This window comes from Phyllostomus discolor, chromosome 13, assembly GCF_004126475.2.
Source record: "Phyllostomus discolor isolate MPI-MPIP mPhyDis1 chromosome 13, mPhyDis1.pri.v3, whole genome shotgun sequence".
NCBI lineage: Eukaryota > Metazoa > Chordata > Mammalia > Chiroptera > Phyllostomidae > Phyllostomus > Phyllostomus discolor.
Window position 1 is genome coordinate 2724063 of NC_040915.2, and position 14427 is coordinate 2738489.

At 60.4% G+C, this 14427-nt stretch overlaps 2 protein-coding genes across 2 annotated transcripts in view; one reads left to right on the forward strand and one right to left on the reverse strand.

Moving 5' to 3' along the window:
• Positions 1-1756, forward strand: part of CDHR2 (cadherin related family member 2) — a 36674-nt gene extending 34918 nt beyond the window's left edge. Inside the window, exon 32 of the mRNA XM_036014443.1 lies at positions 1527-1756. Within this exon, the coding sequence (XP_035870336.1) occupies positions 1527-1637 (111 nt within the window). The 3' untranslated portion in view covers positions 1638-1756. The remainder of the gene's footprint in view (positions 1-1526) is intronic.
• Positions 1757-1799: 43 nt separating this feature from the next.
• Positions 1800-14146, reverse strand: GPRIN1 (G protein regulated inducer of neurite outgrowth 1). The gene is made up of 2 exons (XM_036014437.1): positions 13588-14146; positions 1800-5772 (listed from the first exon to the last, which is right to left on the reverse strand). The coding sequence occupies exons 1-2, from the start codon at positions 13755-13757 to the stop codon at positions 2754-2756; spliced, it is 3189 nt and encodes a 1062-aa protein (XP_035870330.1). The 5' UTR covers positions 13758-14146; the 3' UTR covers positions 1800-2753.
• Positions 14147-14427: the final 281 nt, after the last annotated feature.

Genomic DNA, 14427 nt, shown 5'->3' on the forward strand with positions numbered 1-14427 from the left:
CATCGGTGGCAATCCCGGCCACCAGGCACTGGCGGGGTCTCCAGGGGAATGGCTCATCTCTGGTTGAAGACAATTTGGGGCGAAAACTGCAGTGAACACACTTGCAGGGAACTAAGACAGAAGCGAACAGTCTTTTGGCCACACAGGAGGCTCCCAGTGAGGCCAAAGCTGACCCCCACAAGGGCCCCAGCAATGGGGCTGGGCAAGGTGGAGAGCTCTGGAGGGTCTGGAGAGGGAGGGGCCAGGCCACCGAGAGCCTTCGGAGCCAGGAGAGTCAAGGCTGTCCTGCATGGCAGAAGGTCCTTATATTTCCAGACTCTGCCTGAGGCTCCACCCACTCACCTGCTACACTCACCTGTAGCAGTGGGCAGGCCCGGGAGGCCACGGGACCTTCTTGGGAACTGGCTGGCCCTCTCTCTTCTCCTTTGGTTGAGTGGGGAACACAGTGAGGGGCATTTTTCCTTCCATCCCTGTTACCCTGACTCACCCCAGACTTCTGTGTTTGTGTGGAAGGTATGAGAAACCTGAGGGGTCACCCAACCCTATCTTTTGAAGCAACCCAGGCCAGGGAGGGGTGCTGCCTTGCCCACGACCGGGAAGCTTGGGAAGCAAGGGCAGGCCAGAACCGAGGGCTTCCGTCTCCCAGGCCACCTCGCCGTTTCCTGGGCTGGAAGGTGCCAATGGCCCCCCGAGGGGGTTCGTGGCGAGGGCTCCAGGGAGCGCAAGGAGAGTGTTTAGCCTGAGCTGGGGCCCCTCAGATGGTGCCCTCTTTACCAGGGACCAGAACAGCTCCAGTCTGGAAAGGCCCTTACAGCACCCAAGGGGGGGGGGTGGGGGTTCTGCCCTGTGGGGTCTCTGCTATGAAGTGGCTGAGCCTAGGGGCTGGCTGGCCCCCTGCAGGGGGCACTTGTGACGTGCGTGTAACCGGCTGTGGGCGCGTGTTGCATGTCTCGTGGGGAGGTGTGCGCATGCGTCCCACGATGAGCAGGGTGGGACCCTGGGTGCAGCCTGCCCCTCCGAGGCTCCCGCTGACGCAGAGGCCGTGAGGTGCTGCACACAGACTCCGTGGACAGCAAGGTCGCCAGCTACTCCAACCCTGCTCTGCCCCTGGCTGGCCGTGAGAGCTGTCTAGGCTTCCCTTTCCACATCTAGAAAATGGGGCACATGACTCCTCCCTCAGGGGGTTCCTGTGGGTGTGTCAGGTAATGGCTGGAAGGCTCCAGCATGGTGCCCACGGTGGGGTGGGTAGCAGGACCCGTGCTGGACTGGCATTATTCAGGGCTGGGCAAAGTGCCACTGTGTCCATGGGTGGGGCAAAGGCCAGAGGAGCCCCTGCCCCATTTCCAGCACTTCGCTTGAGCCCATCTGTACCTCCAGTGGCCACGGCCACCTCTGGGACACGGCCAAGGAACTGAGGTCCCTAGAGGTGCAGGGTGGGACTCCAGCCAAGGAGCCATCTGGTTGTAGGGCCTGGGGAGATCACCCCACCTTGCCCCAGCCTTCACACTCCCCCTCTCTCCATACAGAAGGAGCCCCTGCACAGTGTAGTGGGGCAGGAGACAGAGCCCCTGAGTGTGGTGCTGGCCGGAAGGCAGGCGGGCTTCACCAATGCTGGCCTGGACACCACAGACCTGTGATGGGGCCGTACCTCGGAGCCCTGCATGGGCCCCCATGCTTCTGGTCTACCTCGGAAGAGATCCTGTCTCCCCGATACTACACCTACCCTCCCCAAACATAGTAATATATCATAGTGATGTATCATGATTGCCTCCTTCTGCTTGTAGCCAATCACAGCTGACGAGTGCTGGGGGAAAATTTTATTACCAATGTATATTGTGACAGTTTGTAGCCAAAAACCAAGGCTGGAGGGGTGGGGACAGAGGCTCTGAGTGGTCCTCAGGGACTTGGGCTCACAGCACAGGGAGTATGGGGTCTGGAGAGGGAGGTCTTTAATGGGCAGCTGTGGTTGTACGATGAGCTCTCCATTCTGCCCCCAATACCTAAGACTGGGCTGCCGGTGGCCTGAGACCTTCTGTAACCCTGGCTGCTATCCCCAGGCCTGTCTGAGGCCCTCTGACCTTTCTGTGTCTCTTCTTTCAACGGTAGGGCCAGGGCACGCCTGCAGTTGCCGCCCCCACCACTCCCGCTCCCAGATCCAGAACTGTGTCCTGTGAGGGTGGACATAGGGCTGGGGTGGGCCCGGGGAGGGCAGGTGGGGATCGGGGATGACTGACTACTAGCATGCAAGAGATGCCCGGGCCATGGGGGCCAGCCCGTGGCGAGCACACACACTCACACTTCCCCAGGGCCTCATATTCAGAGCCTTGCACACTCTGGGGTCTCACACACCAATTCTTGCACACTTGGAGGTTTTGCACACAGTCTCTCCCATTCTGGGGACCTGGCTGCAACCAGCAGCCAGCAGCCTGGACATCCCAGGAGCCTGCCTCAGCTCTCAGGCCTGGGAGGTATGGAGCAGGCCCCTCAGGGATGACCGGGAGGGAGTGGAGCTGAGAGCGGTGAGGGGACAGTAGGTGTCAGGGCTGGGCTTGTGGACTCCTGATCAGGAGGGAGTTGGGTAGAGCGGGTTCATTTGTCTAGGAGGGGAGAGGAGAAGGTGGAGTGAGAAGGCCCCAGAGGCTGCCCCTACCTCGGAGGCCTGTCTGTGTCGAGGGGGGATCCCTTCTCGAGGCCTGGGGTCAAGAAGGGAGCTTGAGGAGGTTGGAAACCCGAGCGTACAAAAGGGAGGCAGATCACTCGGCCGTGGGTCCCGCCCGGGAGCAGCACCGCGGCCGGCGCACGCTCTGTAGCAGCGCGCGGAAGAGGCCAGGAGGGCGCTTGGCGTTGCCCTCTGGGGGCGCGGTGCGCACTGAGCCAGCACGGCCGGGTCCCGGGCGGGCGGCGGGCGGCGGCGCGGGTGCCCCCTGGCGGCCGTGCTCCTCGATCTGTCGCTCCAGATGTTTCTGGATGGCCATGCCCAGCACCTCCACCTCCATGGCGGCGCCGTACACCTCCCACGTCATGCCCTTTTCGTCCCAGCTCACATCGCGAACGGGCTCGGCCGCCTCCGGGGGCGCCACTGCGGCAGCCAGCACCGAGCCGGGCCGCACCCGCACCTCAGGGAAGGCGGGTGGCGCCTCGGGAGGCACGGCGGCCTGCGGCGTCATGGGCCCCGTGGCCACAGAGCGCGTTTCCGCGGCCCCCATCGACACCTGCAGGCCCGCGTCCCGGCGCGATGGCTGCCTAGGCGCGGGGCTGGGCTCGCGCGGTGCCGCCTGGAAGCTGAAGGCCGGGCCGCCCGAGCCATCCTGCGGGGACATAGGGCTCACAGCCACCGACACGCAGGGCTGCGCGCCCGCCTGAGTGCCCGCGTCCTCGCGCGGTGGCGGCGGGGCACTGGCATCCCACGACGGCGCCTTTGTGAAGTTGTCACGAGTTCGCGGCCCAGGCGGGGGCGCTTCGGCCTCTGGGCGGGGGCTTCTCTGGGCTCCAGCGGCCACGGGTTCTTTCTGCCCCAGGCTGCAGACCTCTGTGCTAGTCGCTGGCGCGGGTTCTACGCGGTCCCCACCGCTTCCAGCACCCAAGGGAGAATAGTCTGAGTCGCAGGCTTTACTATCTGACTGCCAGGGGAGAGAGGCCTCTGCCTGATCCAGAGTTAAGGGGACGGCATTTTCCAAGGATGCGGGTTCTGCTTTTCCCCGAGGTGGTGCCGTGTTGGCCCTCCCCAGGGCTACAGGCTCCACCTTCCCAGATGCAACAGGGTCTGCTTCCCCTGAGGATCCAGGATCCCCCTTCTCCAAAGCCAGGGGCTTCTCTTGCAGAGTCGCAGCTTCCATTTTTCCTGTTGAATTGGGACCCTCCTGCTCAGGCGGCTTCGTCACCGCTTTGCCCTGGGACTTGGGTTCTGCTTTCCCTGACGCCCTGGGGTCCACTTTTGTGGAGTTCTCAGGGTTCCCCTTTTCTGGAGGCAGGGGATCCACTTTTTCCCCTGGGACAGCATCTGCCTTTCCCCAGGGTGCCAGGGCTGTTTTCCCTAGAGTCGTGGGGGCCACCCTTCCTGAAGACACGGAGTCCACTGCTTTTCCCGGGGGCACGATTTCTGCCATCCCCCGGCTCACAGGGTCCACCTTGACCAAGGTGGGGGGATCGGCCCTCCCTAGGGCCACGGGACCCACCTTCCCACAGGTCACAGGACCTGCCTTCTCTGAGGACAGTGGAGCTGCTCCCCCTCCAGTCACTGCCTCAGCTTCTACAGAGGATGAGGATCCCACTGTTCCCGGGAGCTTGGGGTCCCCTGGAACTGAGGGCACAGGGTCTGTCTTCCCTGAAGATTCAGGATCCACTTTTCCAGAAGACGATGTTTTTATATTTCCCACAGCACTGGTGGGGCCCGCCTTTTGGGAGGAGACTGGGTGCTCCTTCCCTGTGGACACAATTTCTGTCTCTCCTGCAGCCGTCAGTTCGCCCTTCCCAGGAGACCAGGGCTCTGGCTTTCCTGAGGACGTGGGGTCCACCTTTCCCAGAGAGGCTGGACCCACCTCGCTTAAAGACAAAGCAGCTGCCTGTCCAGCAGACCCGGTCTTTGTCATTCCCACAGATGCAGGGTCTCCCTTTCCTGAGGAGGCAGTGTCCATCGCTCCCAGGGGCGGAGGGTCCTCTTTGGCAGGGGACACAGTTTCCACATTTCCCTCGGGCACAGGGCCTGTCGTCTCCAGGAGTCCGCCCCCTGCTGCTGACCCCGGAGCCACTGTTCCGGGGGATATAGGCGTGATTTTGCTAGACAACCCCGTCAGCATTCCAGCAGACCCAGGACCTACCTTTCCTGCAGACGCAGACTTGGTGTTTTCTGAGGACCCGGGATGCACCTTTCCTGAGGGTCCAGGGTCTCTCTTTCCCAAGGACCCAAGATCTGCCTTGCCTGCAGGTGCAGAACCTGCCTCTTCTGAGGACCCAGGAAGCTTTTGTCCCGAATACCTGGTCTCCTCCTGTCTCGGGAGCGCACGGTCCACTGTGGCTGAGGGTGCGGGATCCCCCCTCCTTGGGGATGCCTGGTCCACCTTGCTCAAGCATGCAGGGTCTACCTCTCCCCAGGAACCAGGATCCTCCTTTCTTGGGGCCCCCGGATCCATCCTTGTAGAAGTCACAGGATCCCCCTTCCCCAAGACTGCAGGCTCCACCTTTCCTATGAACGTGGGGCCTGCCTTGCTCAAGGGCCCAGCATCTTCCTTTCCTGTGGAAGTAGAATCTGCCTGCTTTGAAGACTTGGAGTCCATCTTCTCCGAAAACATAGGATTTCTGTTCTCCAAAGATGAGGGATCAGTTTTTGCTGAGGACACAGGCTCTGGCTTTCCAGAGAAGGTGACTTCTGGTGTCCCGGAGACCGAGGCTCCATGTGTCCCCACTGTCTCCTTGGTGGCTGCCTCCTGGGGAGGAGTGCAGGTCAGGGCTGGGCAGGCCAAGCTCCCGCCAGGACCCTCGGAACAGAAGGCCCCTCCACCGGCCCCACCGGGGCTGCCGTGTCTGGAGTCCATGCCAGGGCTGTGAGCAGGGGTGTGTCTGGGCGGAACCACACTGGCCTTCAGCGGAGAGGGGCAGTAATCCCTCATGGCCGGGCACCCAGTCCCCAGGCGCCCATCCTGCGGGCAGCAGAGGGCTGAGGGCTGAGGTCCTGGGGGACTGGAGTCCTTTCGAAGTCCCTGTAGCCAGGCTGGCTCTTCAGCGCCGCCCAATGGCCCGCATGACGGAGCTGCAGTGCCAGGCTGCGGTCTGGCTCTGAAACACAGAGAGAGCAGGCTCAGACTCAGGCAGACCGGGAGGGCAGGGCCTCCTCGGGCTGCCCCTCTCTCACCCTCCTCCTGGGGCTAGGCCTCCCCACCAGATTCCCCACCCCCGTCTGGTCCCCTGGTGTCCAGAGGACCTGGCCTAAAAACATGAACCCATCCATGTCACACTCTGTTTCACTGCTCCCAGGAACCCTGATTTCCTAAGATGGTCCTCAGGGCCCTCCATACCTGGCCACAGTCTAACTTTCCGACTTCATCTGCATTACCCGTCCCTGGGCAGCCCAGCCCATGCAATGCGCTATTAGAAATTATGCTTCTGTCCTCTAGCCCACGGGTGACAAGCTCTGATGCCGCTGGGGCCAGACAGGTAATTTAAGCCAGGGAAGAAGGCTCGGCACAACGGTGGGGAGTGGTGAGGACTACAGCAAAGCGGGGAGTGCACCCCCTGCCGAGAGGCCCTCTACTCCACTGGCAACACTGCTCTGGAGAAAGGCATCCTGGCAGTGCCAGTGAGAAGTGGGGAACCCAGCTCTTTAATTAATTCAAGATTGAAACCCCCCCACAACACTGGAGGCTAAACAAAATATGTCTGTGCAGGCCCTGGGGAGCTCTGAATAGTTTACGGTTGAAGAAGGGACACCGTTGATGTGTGTGTTTTCAGAGATTGCTCAGGAATGGTGTGGAGGCTGGGCTGGAGGAGGGTGGCTGGCCGAGACCTGCGCAGAGGCTGGCCAGCCATTCGGTCAGCCTCTCACTTGTCCAGTTCTCCACTCAGCCGCCCAGCCCCTTCTCCGCTGCAGACCGGAGCAGCTGCAGCAGCCCAGGTGAGAGAGGGTCCAGGACGGCCCCCAGAGAATGGAGTCGGCAGCTGAGAGTTCTGAGGGGAAGCTGACAGGAGCCAGCTGGCTGGAGGGGGTGATGGTGGGGGTGGACCGCAGGAGTCTGGCTGGGGTGGGTGCGTTGCCAGGCAATGGTGCTGGGCGGAAGATGTGGGGAAAGGGGGAGTTGTGTTTTGGACAAGCCAAGTGTGTGGTGTCTGGGGGACAGCCAGGGAGAGGGGCCGGGCAGGCTGCTGGGTCTGTGAGCACCCTTGTTCCATCACATAGCCAGCTGCCACAGCCCAAACCCGCTCTTCCTGCCCTTGTCCCAAAAGCCGCCTCACCATGCTCAGGCCAAAGTCCCTAGAGTCGCCCTTGACTTTCTCTCACAGCTCACATCCCATCCATCAGCAAAACAGAATGGATCCACTTTCACAGTGTGTCTAGAACCCGGACACCACCTGAGCCTAACCCACACCATCTGCCACCTGGGCCATCCATCCCTGCTTTTCCCTTCACCCCAAACAGCTCCTTCTCAACACAGCAGCCAGAGGGACCGTACCAGGACCTAAGGTAGACCGGGTCCCTCCTGCACTCAGAACCACCCCGGTGTCTCCCCATCTCACTCATGCAGAGTAAAAGTAACCTCCTTACAGTGGCCCATGAGACTGCATGTTCTGGTGCTGGTACCTGTCCCTCGATTATGCTGCTTCGGCCACACTGGCCGCCTGGCTGAGTCTCGGACACCGGCTGCCTAGGGGCTTTGTGCCGGCTGCCTCCTCTGCCTGGAGTGCCCCCCCCCCCCCCCCGCCCACCCCCTGCACGGCCTGCCCCTGCCCCTCCAGTACAATGGTCTCCGCCCCAGCACCGCCCAGCGCCTTGCACCTCCCTCACCCTGCTCAGATCTGCTTCAGAGAACCTGTCACCACACCACATCTCGTTGGTTCGTTGCTTATGACATGCCCTCCCCGAAGGATGTCAGCTCCAGGAGGGGGCTTTGTGGTGTTTGCCGAAGTCTCCTCAGGGTCGGGGACAGTGGTGGGCAGGTAGTAAGCTGGTAGCTCATAATAAAGGTGTGGAATCAATGAGTGACTGAAAGCTCTTTCTAGATGTGCAGCCACGCCATTCTGCGCAGTCTGCTTCCCCTGGCTCTCGCTGGGGAAGTACGCTGGCTGTCACCTTTTTGGAGGGACATTTATCAGTTTCTATCAGGGTTTCCAGGGCACACAGCGTTTAGACCAGCAGGCCCACCTCCAGGGACAGTTGTGCGTGGAAGGAGCGCGAGGACAGGGCTGGCAGTGGGGAGAAAACCAGCAAGTGGGCTCGGGAGGTGTGGGACAAGCACTGGGACCCCCAGAGCTGTCGGACTGTGCGGAGTAATGAGGAAGACACCCACCAGAAAATAGGTGGAAAGAGCCAGGGAGTGGACAGGCACACATCTATGGCTTAGTTATGGAGATGGCGTCTCCAGATTGCCTCTGGGAGGGGAGGCCGACGGTTTGGCAGAGGAAGAGGCTTTTGTGTATGCCCCACTGTGAAGTCTGAGTTTGGGTTATGACATATTTACAAAACAAAACAAGAAAGAAACCTTTAATGATTCCCCAGTACCTTTAGGGTCAGGTCCAACTCCATAATGTGCTTCCAAGCCCCTGCGACCTTACTGACCTGCTGACTGTGCAATTCAGTGTGTGCTCCTCCCCCAAAGCATGTGCTCCCACATGCACATGTGTACACACACGCACACCCATATTCATCACACGTGCACACACGCACCACCTTGGGCTCCCCTGTGACCTCACGCCTCTCCCACTGCAGCCTCTCCACACCCTCATGCTCGGCTCTCACCCCGCCGTCAGGCTCAGGGTAGCTGCATCCTCCCCTGTGAGCCAGGTTCCCACAGCCTTTGTTTTTCCCGAACTGGCTCATGTCACTGCGCACCTATCCCTTTATTCTATTTATTTAAAATTTTTTGTTTCTATTTTAGAGAGAGAAGAAGAGAGGAAGAGAAACATTGATGTGTGGGACAAACATCTACTGGTTGCTTTTTGCATGCCCCTGAGCCAGGGACCTGGCCAGCAACCCAGTCAAGTGCCCTGACTGGGAATCGAACCAGCGACCTTTCAGTTTGCAGGCTGGTGCTCAACCCACTGAGCCACACCAGCAAGGGCTGAACTTAGCTCTTTGGACCTCAGGTCCCTGGATGGGGATTTAGCTCCTCCTGCTCACCAATGGGTCCGCAGGCTTTGGGCTTATGGGACCTGGGGGCAGGGGGGTCATCACTGAATTGGGGATGCAGAAGGGGCAGTTTTGCAGAGGACGGTGGGCACTGGGTTTGGGGAGATGAACTGGGTGCCTGTGGAACTGACGGGGGATTGACCAGGAGCAGCTGTGAGCTCTGCTGTTGGGGCTGGTTGTCAGCAGCATGAAAATGAGCAGGAAGGTCCCTGGCCTGTGGGGGTCAAGTAGGCATCGGATCTGAGTGGTATGGACTGTGGCCGTCTTCATTTTTCTGCCTCTAGATGGTGATGTGAGCACTGATAGGTATTTTTCTCCCATAAGAAAAACAGCAGAGTGAGGTGATTAAAGACTGTTGACATCCTCCAGGTGAGAGAGCGAGAGGGAGTGGTGGGGACTGTGGCAAACTAGAGAGCACTGGCCCCTTCCAGCACTGAGTTCTACTAGCTAATTAGGAATTCATTGACTAATTCAACACTTGTTTAGCACATATGCAATGTTATAAACACGTTCTTGGTACTGGGGACACAGCAGTGAATAAGAAATTCACGGTCCCTGCCTTCCAGTTGTGGGAGGATTGAAGGAGATCAGTTCACAAGTAAGCAAATAAATCATGTAATTTCAAATAATAATAGATGTGGTGAAGACAAGGAGTGGGCAGCTGGCTTATGGTTGAGGAAGGCCCCTCTGAGGAGGTAACCACTGAGGCAGCCACGAAAAGGCCTGTGTGGCCTGAGGAGGGGAGGAGGCGGGGGGAGCCCATCATGCAGGTCTTGGGGGAGGAGCGGGAGTGTGTCCTAAGGGTGTTGGGAAACCCCTGGGGTATCTTTTTTGGTTCTCACCCAAGAACATTTTTTTCATTGCTGTTAGAGAGAGGGGTAGGGAGAGAGACAAACACTGATGCGTTGCCTTCTGTACACGCCTGAACCTGGGATTGTAAGCTCAGGGCCAGGGCTCAAACCTCAAACCCAGGTGTGGGCCCTGGCCCAGAATCGAACACACAACCCTTTGGTTATGGGACAATGTTCCAACCCACTGAGCCACACTGGTGGGGGGCCCCCCTGGGGTGTCTCAGCAGGAAAGTGTGCATGGCTCCTGCGGTTGCCATTGTTCTGAACAAAGTCATCGACCTGGATTTTTCTGCATTTTAAATGTTGGTTAATTTAACAAACACCTCACAGGTCAAAAAACTCACTTTCACGGGCCATCTCTGATGCCCCAGGCCCCTCGCTGGAGATCCCGGTCTATGCGGTCCTTCAGGCTGCAGAAATGGGCACTTGTACAAGCCAGAGACACTGGGTGTACAGCTGAGAGAGAGGGACTAGCCCCTGGTGAGGACTGGGTCTGCCTGCCATGCCGGCCTCTCCCAACCTCAGTTTCCTCTTCTGGGACAAAGGAATTTAATGGCTGCCTGGCAGATAGATGCAGGGCAGCTTGGGACGGAGCTGGAAGGAGTCAGCTAGGGCTGTGGGAGGGGTGTTCTGTGTGTGGCCTGGCCCTGGGGGCCCTCACCCCAGCCCCTCCAGCAAGCTCGTTCCCCTGGGTGCGGTCTGTGCAAGAGGTCAGGACAGCTCCCCATGTCCCAGCTCTGTGACCTCAGGTAAGTGCTTCCTTCTGGCGGGGGCCCTGGCAGACTCATGCCTGCACCGCAGGTTGCTGTGAGAGCTACAGCTGAGGGGTGTGCACAGCCCTGCACTGTAGGGCGGGCTGTGTGTGTGGAAAGCCTGTGTTTATCCACTCGACCTGTCAGAGCCCAGCTGTGCTCCCCAGAGGGGGCAGGGGAGGGGACAGGGAGGGGGCGGGGGTGGGGGGACAGGCCTGCAGCAGAAGCAAGAACTGGCAAACCCGGGCCTCAGATACATGTGTTTGACCCAGAATGTTAACACATTTTTTTCCAAAGGAATTAACTTCTAAAAATTAGAAGATTTCAGCAAAAATACGATTTCCAGCTCCTCTTGGAAAACTAAAATTTGGCATTCTGCATGCTTCCTGAATGGCGACCACCAGCTGGAGCCAAGCACTAGCTGGGGGTGTGTTCTTCAATTAGCCACAGTCTCCACCCCTCCCTACAGTGTCTGAACGCCGAGACCAACTGTCGGTTGCCATTGGCCACTGAGTTTGTACCATCATTTTTCTCATAGCCAGCCCCTCATGCTTGTTATCTGCCTGGCCTGTAGCCACCTGAGTTCTGACCCTTGACCTAGATACCGAGAAAGGTGGGAAGTGACCTCACACACAAGCCCTTATTGTGTGTCTGTGCAGACCCCGTACACCTGCCATGCAGGTGTTGTGTTCTTACTTTCCAGAGGAGGAAGCTGCGGTCCTGAGAGGCAGGCTCGGCCCAGCCACTAACACACCTCTTCTGAAAGGTCCCCCTGGAAGAGGCCAGCTTCTCAATTCCCAGCTCAAGGTTCTCCCACTTGGGGTCAGGCTTGGGGGTAGGGACCGAGAGCCTGGCCAGAGGTTAGAAAGATATGGGGACAAGGCTGAGCTTAGTCATGGTCCTCCTCCATGACTTTGGGTGAGTCTTCCCCAGTCTGTGAACTGGGAGGGGGGGTGTGGTTATATTAAAAGAGCGGGCCCAGCCCAGGGTTGAAGATCAGGGGCTCTGCTGCCCTCGGTTCTGCTGGGCCCTGCCTGGCTCTCGTGGAAGCCTTGGTATCGTCCAGCTGCTTCTCCAAGAGGCGGCTGGCCTGGGACACCCCCCCAGTCACCTGCACCCTCTCTCTAGAGCCCGGCTCCATCCCTCTCCCACTGAGTGCTCAGCCCTGGGCCCAGCACTCTCGGGCTCCCTTTAGCATCTGGACTCCACAACATTCTCATGAGGGGGCATTATTGTTCCATCCCACGAGTGAGGACCCAGGTCAGAGGGAGGAAAGACTTGATACCAAGGGCGCACAGCTGGGGTTGGGGATTGTGGTTCAGAGCCTGTTGTGTCTGAACCCAAAGCCTGGGCTCTTCCTGCTCGGATCAGCGAAGATCCTGGGCACTAAGGCTTGACTCCTAAACCCCTTTCTGCTCTTTGGGGTAAGGCCGAGTGTCCTCCTGTCCCCTAGGCCCAACAGGCAACAGTACCCAGGAGCATTCCGGAAGCATGAGTGTCCCCCGTGCACACACCCACATGTGTGAATACACATTCTGCATCCACAGACGAACCCCTAGGTGTGGGGCTCAGCTCACCTGGTGTGCTGGGAGCGTGCAGACCGCTTGCGGATTTCTGCGCCAGCACAGGCCAGCCGGGGAGCCGGTATGCAGCTCCTGCATTCTGCTCAGGAAGAGCTTGGTGTGCATGTGGGCAGCCTGCGTGTGCGGGATGGCCTGCCCATTTGTGTCCCTGGGGGCCACTGGGACCCTGTGGGTGGGCACATGTGTGGCCGCATGACCTCCGAGTCTCACTCACAGGAGTGCTGGCCTGGAGGTGGGCACAGGTGCGTGTGTGGTGCTCCCGGGCAGAGCAGCCCCTGTGGATGCTCACCCTAGCTCGGAGGCCTGGCCAGCCCACTCCTGACCCTCTGGGATTTCTTCCGATCGTGGTGCCAGGCACCCTCGAACACCTCCCATAGTGATAAGACCTACAAAGTCTCATGGGGCTTTGACGGGCTTGCATGTATCCCTGTTTATGCCTGACAATCTTGGTCTGCAGCCCCTCACGCACTCATCTCGTCTCCTAGCACCCTCAGAGCGGCAGAGCTTCCTGCCTGGGACTGGAGGTGAGAAAGAGTCTAGCATAGGGTGGTAGCCAAACCTTCTTCCAGAAATGCCCCCTGGCTCACCCACCCATCCATCCATTCTCGCATCCATTCATCCATCCATTCATCCATTTCCAAGAGGGCATGAGTGTGTGCACACTTGGACTGAGTGTGGGGAAGGTTGGACAGCAAGCTAAGAGACAGAGAGTGTGTGACAGGGAGAGTGGACACAGTGGGAATGCCTACTCCAGGGCCTGGGATACATGAGGGGCACTGTGGTGAGCAGGGGTGGACAGCCAAGGTAGGCCAGGGCAGGGAGACTGCGAGTGTGTCATGGGCAGGGAGTGTTGTTGAGTTGAGTGTGCTATGACCGGTGATGGCTGGTGTGAGTGCGTAGCTCTGCCTGGGTGTGTACGCAAGATTCCCACTAGGTGCACTGGGAGGGTGCACAGGCAGCTGAGTGTACGAGTGTGATGGAATGACCGAGGGGCACAGTGTATGGGTGTGGACCCGTGGCCTTGTTCGCTGAGTGACAGTGTGATGGGACCCCTGAGTGTGTGCCACACTAAGTGTGGGATGGCGAGTGTGCTCAGTGTCTCGTAGACAACAGAGCCACGCGAGCACTTTGCTTGCTCTAGGGGAAAAATGAATCAATTCGGTCCGACCCCCTCCCCACCATGGCGGGAAGCGCCCCCTCCCGAACGGCCATGCGGAACAAAGGGGCTGCTGAAGGAAAGGCCAGGCGCAGGCCCGGATTCTACACACACGCTGGCTGGCCGGTGGGGGGACCCCTCGGGGGGCTCGGCCGGGACAGTGGGACCCGCCCCCGCCCCACCCCGCCTCGGCCAGGAGCCTGGACAGGGATACCCACCGCCCCCGGCTGCGCGCACACAAGGACCCGGGCTCGTATCAGACCCACACTGCGCGCGGGGACTAAGCCCCGCCACCCAGGGGGTTCGAGGACCCTGGACAGCGGCTCCAGGGCCCGCGAGAGAAAAGGGGTTCTAAGCCGCCGGCCCGCAGGGGCAGCAGGTGCTGGCTTGGCGCGGGCGCGGCGCTTACCCAGACGTGCCGCTGATCCGTCTCCTCCGCACGCTGCGCTCGGGATCCCGCGGCCGCCGCCCGAGCGGACTCGGCTGCCTCCGGCCGGGCTGGCAGGCGGACCCGCGGACTCTGCACCGCTGTCCCCCGCGCCGGCTCCGCGCTCCTGCCCCGCGCCCCGCCCCGGGCATGCGCGCTGGCCGTCTCGGGCCTCGGATCCGCGAGGGGCGGTGCCGGCGGGGAAGCTGGGCAGAAGGAGGGAGGGACGCCCCTCACCGCGGCCTCCGGGCTGCCGGGGTCCCCGCTCCACTGGGTCGGGTTCCCATTTCCCTCCGGGGAGGAAAGGCCTCCCTCTTGCTGCACACCTGCCGAGGGCGGGGCGCGCTGTCTCGGATCTCGCCCGGCGAGCACCGTTTCCACGTCTCCCCGGGAAAGAAGGTGGGGCTCAGAGAGGGGAAGCCACTTGTCTGCGGACACTCAGCGACTGAACGGGGACTCAGGCCGGGGAGACCTTCGAGTTCTCACTGCGCGGGCAGTTCCCACCTCCCCCTCGGCCGAGCGCACTTCCGGCCTTTCCCCGCCCCGCCCCCGCCCTTTGTCTCGCCGCTGCCCACGCCCCTCGAGCCCAGCAGACACGGTGGGTGGTGGAGACGGGGTGGGGGGGGGGGGGTGCGGGGGAAGCGCCTTGGATTCCCCCGCCGCCCGCCTGCCTCGCCAGAGGGCCGCTCATCGTCTAGTCTGTGCAAGTCCACTTCTCCTTCCCCCGCGTAGCCTCGAGCAAATTACTTATTCTCTCTGAGCCTCAGTTCCCTGATCTGTAAAATGGGACTAACATTAGTCACCTCACAGTGGGCTTGGAAG

What these genes read in the sequence shown, in the direction of transcription:
- GPRIN1 (XM_036014437.1), bottom strand. Translation starts at nt 13,757, where the DNA reads ATGCCCGGGGCGGGGCGCGGGGCAGGAGCGCGGAGCCGGCGCGGGGGA. An exon ending in CGGATCAGCGGCACGTCTGG is followed by an intron (nt 5,773 to 13,587) that starts GTAAGCGCCGCG and finishes TCTGTGTTTCAG; the next exon opens with AGCCAGACCGCAGCCTGGCA.